The sequence below is a fragment of the Oncorhynchus clarkii genome, chromosome 10 (genome assembly GCF_045791955.1).
Source record: "Oncorhynchus clarkii lewisi isolate Uvic-CL-2024 chromosome 10, UVic_Ocla_1.0, whole genome shotgun sequence".
Taxonomy (NCBI): Eukaryota; Metazoa; Chordata; class Actinopteri; order Salmoniformes; family Salmonidae; genus Oncorhynchus; species Oncorhynchus clarkii.
The window spans coordinates 55,439,500-55,452,433 of record NC_092156.1 but is presented as its reverse complement, the minus strand read 5'-3'; the positions used below and the strand labels follow the sequence as shown (position 1 = coordinate 55,452,433).

The window sequence follows — 12,934 nt, the reverse complement described above, 5'->3', positions numbered from 1 at the left end:
CAAATGGCACCCCAATCCCTACATAGTGCATTACTCTGGGCCCCGGTAGTGCACTATTGTAGGGGAAAGGGTGGCATTTGGGACGCATGGGCAAAGAACTTTACTCCTAGATTTCCTTTTCCATTTGTGTCTCGTCATTTCTCCTTGCTTGTTTGTGTAGGATGTGATAGGCTGGGATATGTCCTCCAGACTATTTCCGACCAGAAATCTTTCTGTCTTTGCCACGTCAATAGCCAGCAAATGGTCATATGATAATAAAGTGTACTTCCGTTCCCGGAATCCTTCAAGCGTAGTCGCAGTGTGTGATATCTGAGTGCACATATATCTGATTCCTACCTGGCCAGTGTAACTCAGACAGTCTTTTACCCGGGCTGTTGAAGTTGAAACACCCCAGTGACAACAGCAATCGGACATATCCCAACTGGAATCTCTTTCTGCCACATGGTCTTCAAGGGATACTTCAGGATTTTGGCTATGGTAGTTCAAGGTAGTTTCGCGAGCCAATGCTAACTAGCATTAGCACAATGACTGGAAGTCTATGGGTATCCACTAGCATGCCAGAAGATACCCACCGACTTCCAGTCATTGTGCTCATGCTAGTTAGCATTGGCTTGTGAAACTACCTAAAACCTCCTTCATACTGGATACAGAGACATAACGATTGTGTCCACGAGTTCATCTGACTCTGGGGAAGTAGATAAAAGGGCCTCATTGCCAAAATCCCAAAGTATCTCTTTAAACTAGACCACAAACTGCTATACAGACTTAAACTGTTAAATGTAACTGATAAAATGAGTCCCTTGGGGAATCAGGCCTTCAGTATTTGGGTTCTGGAGGCGCCAACCAGTGAATGTGAATGTAGGCCAGGGCTTGTAAAGGAGGCATGGTAGTATTAGAGGTAGCTGAGAGAGAGTGTCATTAATAATATAAACAGAGCCACTACCGTCCTGCTGTCTCACAAGTCCTTTTTCTCACCCCTATTTTTCTCTGCCTCTGACCCACCTGCTCTCTCTTTCCTCCACGCCTTCCGTCTCTCTCTCTCTCTCTCTCTCTCTCTCTCTCTCTCTCTCTCTCTCTCTCTCTCTCTCTCTCTCTCTCTCTCTCTCTCTCTCTCTCTCTCTCTCTCTCTCTCTCTCTGCCTGTGTAAAGTAGGTTATGTTTAGCAATGACACAGGCCCCACCAATATCCTCCATCCCGTCTTTATTATGCAGAGTTTGACGAACAGCCTGCCACCCTGTCCAGGCTCTAGAGCCTCCAAAACAGACATTGTAGTTTAGTTATGTGTCCTAAGGCAGGGCACTACTGCTGGCTGCTTTTTGGGGGACGTTTTTTGTTTTACATGTTTTTTTTGTTCATTTTCAAATCAGAACCATCTGGGTTAATGTAGCTCAGCTCATGGGCAGCGGGCTGCGGTGGCGGCCTCTGTTGAACCATGACGCGAGCGGGAGAGCGAGCGACTTCAACCTGAATCACTTCTGTAAATATTCTGTGCCCATGAATAAATCGGGGATATGTAAATAATACAAATAAATAAAACAACAGTGTCACCCCGAGCAAGGCCAGCAGAGCGGTTCCACGTTGTGCAGCGCTGAAACGTATGGAAGACAGTACCCCTCTGATTATAGCCAGTTTCATCCAGGCCACCTCTAGCTCTACTGATGCTGTGCATTCCCATTCTTCCCTCCATCCACCCTCTCCTCTCTCCCACATTGAAGAAAACGAGACAAGGCAAACGTTAATGAATGCCTGTATTACCGGAATGCATGCCATCACCTTTTCGCGCGGCTAGCATGTTTGTTCGATACAAACAATGTAAAACGCAACCATCTAGTCCCATTCCTAAGGATCACTGTCTCGGTAATGTCTTCCTCAAGCCAATGCGTTGTGCTTACCAAGCCTGCAAAGCCAGAGACTCTAAATAACATTCAAGATGAGATTTAACCTTTATTTAACTAGGCAAGTCAATTAAGAACTAATTGTTGTTTACAATGACGGCCTACCCCGGCCAAACCTTGTTGACACTGGGCCAACTGTGCGCCGCCCTGCGGGACTCCCAATCACGGCCAGATGTGACACAGCCAGGATTTGAACCAGGGACTGCTGTGATGCCTCGTGCACTGAGACGCAGTGCCTTCGACCGCTGCGCCACTCGGGAGCGCTAAGGCAGTGATAAGGGTGGAGCGTTATGGGCCGGACGGAGATGGCTATGACTCTATGACTTTCGACACTCCGGGTCTAATACCATCTGTGTTGTTACTCTCGGTTCTCGGGCACACAGAGCAGTGGCCTGTAATGGGTGTCCCACTCATAGGGCTGGGTTGCCACTTCAGGGTTTCAGACAAAGCCATCAGCTCGATGTCTCTCTGTCTGTGTGCGTGTGGAAGTCGCTCCGGGTAAGAGATGGTAAATGGATAAAATGTCAATGTTAAATATGTATGTGTGTGTGTGTGTGTGTGTGTGTGCTCTGTGTCTCCCGTTTCCCGTCAATGTGATAGCCCCCTGCTGTCCTTTGGAATAGGCTTCGGTTGCTAGGCTCGACATTGTGGCTAAACCGCTTTGTGGGAAATAGATGCCGCCTAGCTGCGACAGAAACAAATTAGGCCCTCGCAAAACAGTCGAAGACAGTCGTCATTGAACGGCACTGTATTTTGCTTCCAACTAGGCCCGACTGGAACTGCTTTCAACCGTAATGCGCATTACAACCGATATAAACACATATACACACACACACACACACACACACACACACACACACTTACACACACAGACACACACAGCTAAGGAATTTAGGGCCTGGCCCATGTGTAACTCTTAGGCACCTCTTTACTAATAAACTACCCGGTGTGACTTCTCCCTCTTAAAAACCCCACCGCACCGCAAACTGCTGCCGAATGGGACATTGAAATTGTACCGCCGTAAAACGTAAAACGTAATACCTTCGCCATCAATATGGTAATTTTTGATCTTACCTGCTGTACAGATCATAAAAAAAAGTATATTTTGCGGCTACTTCCATTAATAAAAGCCGAGGGCTTCTCCTCATGGCTCCTGTGTTTCTTCACTCTGTGCTTAAAGGCCCCTTAAAGCAGACAGGGGGGGGGGGGGGGGGGGTCTATAAAGGTCTGGTACAAGGACCCTAAAGCTAAGCCTGAAGGTGACATTTCCTCCACTCTCAGCCTCTGGCTCTACCACCTAGCGCTGACAGATTGCACTGAGCCGTCTGCTACCATTTTCCTCTCTGCCAAATGTGATCGCGGGCTCTTTGTTAGGCTTTGTTCCACTCCATTTTCTGATCAACTCCCTCCCTCCTGCTGTTGTAGCGCTCTCTGGTTCTATCATTCCATACATCTTTTGACCTTTCTCCCTTTCTTTCTGTCTTCCTTTTTACCGTCGCTAACCATATGAAATGGACCACTACCGTCTGCTGTCTTACAGGTCCTCTCTCTCTCTCTCTCTCTCTCTCTCTCTCTCTCTCTCTCTCTCTCTCTCTCTCTCTCTCTCTCTCTCTCTCTCTCTCTCTCTCTCTCTCTCTCTCTCTCTCTCTCTCTCTCTCTCTCTGCCTCTATTTGTCCCATATTCTCTCTCTCTCTCATTGGGAGATGACGACTTTGGTCATGGGTCACTCTGACATGACATTGAGAGCTCAGATATTGCTATGTGTAATATTGTAGTCATTATGAAGACCAGAAGGGTGTGTATGACTCTGTGTACCCCAGACATAAGCCTTTGTTACAAATAGTACATTTCAGGGACAGCCCGTTCCAAACAAACAGCTGAGAATGTAACTCGTGGGTGACAGAACCCTAGCTTAATCAATCTCTCTGTCTCTCTGTCGCTCTCTCTTTCTGTCTCTCTCTCTCTCTCTCTCTCTCTCTCTCTCTCATACAGTATGTCTTTCTCAGAAGTGGTTGAGTGCTAACATGCATTTCCATGTATTCGTCATTCTTAGAGACAATCTAGCCCAACAGAGCTTACATTACATTCAGTATCCAACACTTAACATTTGGGTAATAAGATAAAGGAGTGACATGATCCACTCTGAATATTATACCATCTCTTTGGGTGCAAAGTTCAAAGGTGCAATATCATTCAAAAGTTGACCTTTGGTTTTGCCTGTTTCTGACCTCCCTCTCTCCTTTCCTCCCGGTCAGAACAAGATCATCCTGGACCCGCTGACGTTCAGCGAGGCTCGTTTCCGCCCCTCCCTGGAGGAGCGCCTGGAGAGCATCATCAGCGGCGCCGCCCTCATGGCCGACTCGTCCTGCACCCGCGACGACCGCCGCGAGCGCATCGTGGCTGAGTGCAACGCCGTCCGGCAGGCCCTGCAAGACCTGCTGAGCGAGTACATGAACAATGTGAGTAACCCTCGAAGAGGATTTTGGGCTTACCGCATATTAACACACACACACACACACACATGCACAATCACCTGTGCGTGCATACACACACTCAAACACACACACACCTTTCCTCAGATACACAAGCTGCTACAGTTTGTACTACTCGTGTTCTATCCTTTCTACGTCTTGTTAAAAAAATCACTGCAACCACACTCACACACACACACACACACACACACACACACACACACACACACACACACACACACACACACACACACACACACACACCTTTCCTCAGATACACAAGCTGCTACAGTTTGTACTACTCGTGTTCTATCCTTTCTACGTCTTGTTAAAAAATTCACTACACACACACACACACACCCACACCCACACCCACACACACACACACACACACCCGCACACGCACAGACACAGACACACAGACACAGACACAGACACACAGACACAGACACACAGACACAGACACACAGACACACAGACACACAGACACACACACACACACACACCCGCACACGCACACGCACAGACACAGACACACAGACACAGACACAGACACACAGACACAGACACAGACACAGACACACAGACACACACACACACCACAGCTCCAATCCATTCCACACATTGCCCCATCTATTCTTCTTTCAGCTCCAGACAATTCCCCACTCTCCCTTTTACCACTAACTTGCACAATTGTCTGGTTTTACTCTGTTGAAATCCATCCTCTCTATTCTACAGTGTGATAGTGGACTGTAATGTGATATGCACAGCGTGACACGAGAGACAAGAACGCAATTTTGGCTCCCAGTGGCATTCCTCACTATAAATCTCCTTAGTCCATAACCCCCCCACTGCAGAGCAGTTACCGACCCCGTGGTCGGGCCGCTAGATAACCTAATGGCCTTGACTCTGGATGTGAGTTACTGCAGTGAAGGAAGGCTGGCCGCAGCCGTGGCCATTCATGTGTTTCTCTCACTGTACCAGGTTATTGTGTGCTTTGCTGTGCTCAGCGTCCATAGACTTCATTGCAACCAGAGCCGAAATGGGGGCTCTATCGTGTCATTTCGGCCTTGTGTTGGGTCGGCCTGCAGGGCTTAGTTTTGTGACTGGGTGGCCATTTTGGATACATTAAGGGGATCATGAATGACGTTTCGGTGGTGGTGGTGGTGCAATTAGTTGTCTGTTACTACTTAAAGGGCCCTAGTCCTTGAGGAAGGTCCCTCTAAATGTCTTTCTCTTTATGGCCTCCTCCTCTTTCTCGCTCTCTGTCAGCTTCTGTAGTCATTAGCAGTAGCAGAGAGCTCGGGCTCAGAGGCTTTTGAATCCCTCGTGGATCCTAAGTAGCTCATCAGCACTACCATCGTCCCCTGGGCCCAACTAGTGTGTTTACCAAAGCAATGGCCACCCACAGTCTCATAGTGAAAATACAGGCACGGGGACAATAAATAAGTGTTCTGAGTTGCCTCCATTCTGTTAGTGACAGTTAGAAGGATAGTTCATGGGCGGCAGTTTGCCTAGTGGTTAGAGAGGCCAGCTAACAATCGGAGGGTTGCAAATTCTAATCCCGGGTCTGATGGGAAACATCTGGTGGGAATTGAGCTGGCAATCGGAGGGTTGCTGTGATCAAAATCATAGATGCCATCGCCTGCCGTTGTGCCCTTGAGCAAGGCACTTAACCACCCCATGACAGCTGCTCCACAGGTGCCGAAGTAGGGCATGCTCCCTGTGTGTCTTCCAGCGGGTTTGTGATAAAGCGGAAGTCCTGGTGGACCTGATGTATAATTCCCATTAGACCTGATGTATAATTCCCATTGGACCTGGTGTATAATCCCCATTGGACCTGGTGTATAATTCCCATTGGACCTGGTGTATAATCCCCATTGGACCTGGTGTATAATCCCCATTGGACCTGGTGTATAATTCCCATTAGACCTGGTGTATAATTCCCATTAGACCTGGTGTATAATTCCCATTGGACCTGGTGTATAATTCCCATTGGACCTGGTGTATAATTCCCATTAGACCTGGTGTATAATCCCCATTGGACCTGGTGTATAATCCCCATTGGATCTGGTGTATAATTCCCATTAGACCTGGTGTATAATTCCCATTGGACCTGGTGTATAATTCCCATTGGACCTGGTGTATAATTCCCATTGGACCTGGTGTGTAATTCCCATTGGACCTGGTGTATAATTCCCATTGGACCTGGTGTATAATTCCCATTAGACCTGGTGTATAATTCCCATTAGACCTGGTGTATAATTCCCATTGGACCTGGTGTATAATTCCCATTGGACCTGGTGTATAATTCCCATTAGACCTGGTGTATAATTACCATTGGACCTGGTGTATAATTCCCATTGGACCTGGTGTATAATTCCCATTGGACCTGGTGTATAATTCCCATTGGACCTGGGGTATAATTCCCATTAGACCTGGTGTATAATCCCCATTAGACCTGGTGTATAATTCCCATTAGACCTGGTGTATAATTCCCATTAGACCTGGTGTATAATTCCCATTAGACCTGGTGTATAATTCCCATTGGACCTGGTGTATAATTCCCATTAGAACTGGTGTATAATTCCCATTAGGTGTATAATTCCCATTGGACCTGGTGTATAATTCCCATTAGACCTGGTGTATAATTCCCATTGGACCTGGTGTATAATTCCCATTAGACCTGGTGTATAATTCCCATTAGACCTGGTGTATAATTCCCATTGGACCTGGTGTATAATTCCCATTAGACCTGGTGTATATTTCCCATTAGACCTGGTGTATAATTCCCATTATATGTGGTGTATAATTTCCATTGGACCTGGTGTATAATGACCTGGTGTATAATTCCTGGTGTATAATTCCCATTGGACCTGGTGTACGACCTGGTGTATAATTCCCATTAGACCTGGTGTATAATTGGACCTGGTGTATAATTCATTAGACGTGGTGGACCTATAATCCCCATTGGATCCCCCATTAGACCTGGTGTATAATTCCCATTATATGTGGTGTATAATTTCCATTGGACCTGGTGTATAATTCCCATTAGACGTGGTGTATAATTCCCATTAGACCTGGTGTATAATTCCCATTAGACGTGGTGTATAATTCCCATTGGACCTGGTGTATAATCCCCATTGGACCTGGTGTATAATTCCCATTAGACCTGGCGTATAATTCCCATTAGACCTGGTGTATAATTCACATTAGACCTGGTGTATAATCCCCATTGGACCTGGTGTATAATTCCCATTGGACCTGGTGTATAATCCCCATTGGACGTGGGGTATAATTCCCATTGGACCTGGTGTATAATTCCCATTGGACCTGGTGTATAATCCCCATTAGACCTGGTGTATAATTCCCATTAGACCTGGTGTATAATTCCCATTGGACCTGGTGTATAATTCCCATTGGACCTGGTGTATAATTCCCATTAGACGTGGTGTATAATTTCCATTGGACCTGGTGTATAATTCCCATTGAACGTGGTATAATTTGACGAAGGAAGTGAACTTAAACTCACACTTCATTTTGATAGTCCTCTATAGATGATTACAGATGTGTAAACTATCAATTCCAGCTCGTTTTATATGCCACAGTGTTTTAGGGTTAAGGTTAAGGGTTACATTAAAGTTTACGGTTAATGTTAAGGGTTACATTTAAGTTTAGGGTTAAGGTTAAGGGTTACATTTAAATGTAGGGTTAGGATAAGGGTTAGGCGAGGGATAGGATTACTCAATTGTTAGTTAAACATGTTGTTGACAGTCCGTTGAACATCTACCGAGTTAAAAGCAATCTATTTGGGACTATCCAAATAAATTGATACCAAAAAAGGAAAGCTATAGCAAACGGACTCTGTGACAGAGGTGTTGTGGTGACAACAAGCTGTGTTTGGAACACATGCATATTTATTGTATCTATCAATATGTGTCATTTTGACTTACTATTACTAACACTGTGAATATAAATATCTATGAGCGGGACATCCCTCGGGAAATAATTCAGATGCTTCTGAACGACTAAAAGATCAAGTATTTGATACATTTCACCAAATTAGCTAGGAACTGAAGGAATTGTCCAGTTCATTGTCCACTGTCGTGCTCTTTTTCACCCCAGTATCTCTACTTGCACACCATCATCTGCAGATCTATCACCCCAGTGATAATGCTAAATTGTAATTGTTTTCACCACTATGGCCTATTTATTGCCTTTACCTCCCTAATCTTAATACATTTGCACACACTGTATATCGATTTTTCTATTGTGTTATTGACTGTACATGTGTTTATTCCATGTGTAACTCTGTGTTGTTGTTTTTTGTCGCACTGCTTTGCTTTATCTTGGCCAGGTTGTAGCTGTAAATGACAACTAAAGGTGAAATAAAATGAATAAAAAATACAGCACATCTCTGACTGTTCAAATAGTGTGTCCTGTTGTCTGGAAGTGGTAATAGCTGTGGTATTGAAAGCTAGACTACAGCCATTACCTGTCAGGTTTTCATTCCTGGTGTCTATTAAGGCTTTAAACCCTTGTTTCTAGACAGGCTCAATCAAATGCTCAAACTATTTGAAATAAATACAGGTGCTATTTGTACCTAAGAGCCAAAATGTAGAAGCACAGACACAGTTGTATATATACATTGAGTCTACAAAACATTAGTAATACCTGATCTTTTCATGATGTCACTTGTTAAATCCACTTCAATCAGTATATATAAAGGGGAGGAGACATGTTAAAGAAGTGTTTTTAAGCCTTGAGACAATTAAGACAAGGATTGTGTATTTGTGCCATTCAGAAGGTGAATGGGCAAGACAAAATATTTAAGTACATTTGAACGGGCTATGGTAATAGGTGCCAGGTGCACTGGTTTAATATAGACGAAACACAATAATATAGACAAAACACACAATAATATAGACAAAAGACACAATAATATAGACAAAAGACACAGTAATATAGACAAAACACACAATAATATAGACAAAAGACACAGTAATATAGACAAAACACTCAATAATATAGACAAAACACTCAATAATATAGACAAAACACTCAATAATATAGACAAAACACACAATAATACAGACAAAAGACACAATAATATAGACAAAAGACACAGTAATATAGACAAAACACACAATAATATAGACAAAATACACAATAATATAGACAAAAGACACAGTAATATAGACAAAACACACAATAATACTGACAAAACACAAAATAATAGACAAAACACACAATAATATAGACAAAACACACAATAATATAGACAAAACACACAATAATATAGACAAAACACACAATAATACAGACAAAACACACAATAATATAGACAAAACACACAATAATACAGACAAAACACACAATAATACAGACAAAAGACGCAATAATACAGACAAAAGACTCAATAATATAGACAAAACACACAATAATATAGACAAAACACACAATAATATAGACAAAACAAACAATAATAGACAAAACACCCAAAAATAGACAAAACACACAATAATACAGACAAAACACCCAATAATATAGACAAAACACACAATAATATAGACAAAACACACAATAATATAGACAAAACACACAATAATATAGACAAAACAAACAATAATAGACAAAACACCCAAAAATAGACAAAACACACAATAATACAGACAAAACACCCAATAATATAGACAAAACACCCAATAATACAGACAAAACACACAATAATATAGACAAAACACCCAATAATATAGACAAAATACGCAATAATATAGACAAAACACACAATAATACTGACAAAAGACACAATAATATAGACAAGACACAATAATATAGACAAAACACACAATACAGACAAAACACACAATAATATAGACAAAACACACAATAATATAGACAAAAGACACAATAATACAGACAAAAGACGCAATAATACAGACAAAAGACGCAATAATATAGACAAAACACACAATAATATAGACAAAACACACAATAATATAGACAAAACACACAATAATACAGACAAAACACACAATAATACAGACAAAACACAATATTACAAACAAAACACACAGTAATATAAACAAAACACACAATAATACCAGACAAAACCCATTATAAGACAGACAAAACACACAATAATATATACAAAGCACACAATAAGACACAAAAGCACACACAAATGAAGGCACATAGGAGCTGGGCTGTAATATCTACTACTACCACTAGTTCACATTGTGTTGTGACTACAGTGAAGAAATAGTCTAATGAGGAGCTGTATCTAATACCCCCCCAGTTAGCTCCCAGACTAGTATGTAGAAGACCTACAGACACAGGCAACACACACATTAGATTAGTCTGGGGAGTAGCCAGCGTTTATCACGCAGGGTCACTGCCACAAGCAGAATTGATACTGTACGGGGTTAATACAGAGTGGACTTGCCAATGGCTTAGTGGCCACAAATGACACCTGTTCCCGGAGCCCATCGACACGAAAACAAGAGAGGAGAGGAGCGAGGGAAGGAAGGAAGGAGAGCATAAGCCGTCACATACAGGAGATCTGCAGGATTATGTTCTTAAAGGCCTTCATTTGAGTCAGCAGCTTGAAATAAAAGCACACGTCGGACAGGTTGAAGGAAGGGCAGATGTACTGTAGCGTAAGCTCGACGAAGGGGAAAAATTACTCAAACTTTTGTTTCACTCCTTCCTTGGAAAACTTTTAGTGCACTACAGATGTAGGATCTTAATTTGAGCCAGTTTACTACAGCAGGAAAATAATCCTGCAGCTGGAAATGCAAATTATTATGTGGATTATAATTAATGGACATTTTGTAGGAGTTGATATATTTTTTGTAATGGAAAATTACAAACTTCAGAAGCCATTTTTAAACATGTATTGCGGGATAGTTATCCTGTTACAGGGTGATCAAGTTAAGATCCTACATCTGTAAATAGAATAGAGGGTACCAATTTGGATGCACCCCAGAGTTGTATTTGTTCTTCCGTGGGCTCTGACAGACAGATGGTTGATTGCGGTGCCCATTGATAGGGGATTGTGGGTAAACGGCGGTAAGCGTGAGAGCAAACATGGGTCGATAACGTGGCGATGTGGTCCCCTCTTCAAACACAACCTCTCGAGAGGGATTTGACAGGTCTTAAACTCTGCCTGTGACCTGCTGTCGCTCAGACACTTGACGGTCTCTGTGGCCGGCGTCTTCTTCCGGTGATTGGATGAGGGTGGTGCTGATTGCTAAGTGGACAGTGTGGGCATGGTCACACCTGGAGGAGAGGGAGCTGTATGTGGCCTCTGAAATAGTCACTTAACACACTAAGAGAAGCATTGGAAAGCAATATAGCCATGCTGTATAGTTCAGTGTGCTTCTCAAACTATGGTCTGGAGACCATAGCAATCATGTTGCTGATTGAGTCAGTTCAGCAATGCTTGTCTTTATCAAGTAATCATCCAATGACTGACGAATGTCCATAGGTTATTGGTCCAGAGACCAAAGGTTACAGATGTTTTTATACCACCCATCTTGAGTAAAGTTTACTGTACTAGTCTAAACACACACGACACTGTTAATATCATTATGTTCCACTCTCCCTGCAGTCACTTCAGACTCCTCCTTTTCCTCCCCTCTCAGAAACATGGCTTCGGCGGCAGCGGTCCACAAGGCACAAGGCAAGGTTAATCAATGGCGGTAGTCAGCAATAAATTAGGTCCAAGTGACAGGCGAATGTCCATACCTGTCGGGCAGCGCTGGTGATTAGTGATTGGTGACAGTGGCCCGGAGCTCCCTGGCTGAATCATCAGTATCATCTGAATTGGTTACAGACCGATCCGACTGGGCCGATCTGTATTGATCGGCGGGAGTAATGCATTGCTGGCTTGGGTCAAGGGGGAGGTTGAGGGCTAGAGCTCATGGCCGGGAGGTACGGGGGTGGAAGTATAGGGGTGGGGCCAGGGGGGTACCATTGGAGCCCTGGGTGTGACTAGTAAACAGGATTTAGGGAGAGTTTAAGAGGGTTTCAATCATGTAGTTAGCGGGACGTGGCACACCAAACAGACAGCTGTTTAGGGGAGACAGATGCCTGCCCGTTTGCACACACACACACACACACACACACACACACACACACACACACACACACACACACACACACACACACACACACACACACACACACACACACACACACACACAGGGGGTGACAAGGAGAGAGCCTAATCAAGACCTGTGTGTTCCCCTCACGCACACTGCACTATGAGCTGAATAACACTGGGGAAATCAGTGTGTGTCCATGTGTCTGCTATAGTAAAGCTACAGATGCCTCATCAGAGCATATTCTCTCCCCTTTCAAACAGCCAGTGTCTTAAGCGTGATGGAGAGAGCGAAAGAGAGAGAAAGCGAGAGAATGCGGGAGAGAGACCCTTGAGGCAGGTGAAGCTGCAGAGCCCTGCCTGGCCCGTGAGAAAGGATGGAGGGAGTGGGGGAGAGGGAGGATAAATAAAGGATCAATAAAGGAAAGAAGTCGATCAATACTTTTTCAGCAGACACGAGCA

The 12,934-nt window shown here is 43.7% G+C and overlaps 1 protein-coding gene across 1 annotated transcript in view; it reads left to right on the top strand.

Moving 5' to 3' along the window:
• Positions 1 to 12,934, top strand: part of LOC139418798 (catenin alpha-2-like) — a 628,002-nt gene that overhangs the window by 183,357 nt on the left and 431,711 nt on the right. The window contains exon 6 of the mRNA XM_071168509.1: positions 4,153 to 4,356. Coding sequence (XP_071024610.1) covers positions 4,153 to 4,356 — 204 coding nt within the window. The remainder of the gene's footprint in view (positions 1 to 4,152; positions 4,357 to 12,934) is intronic.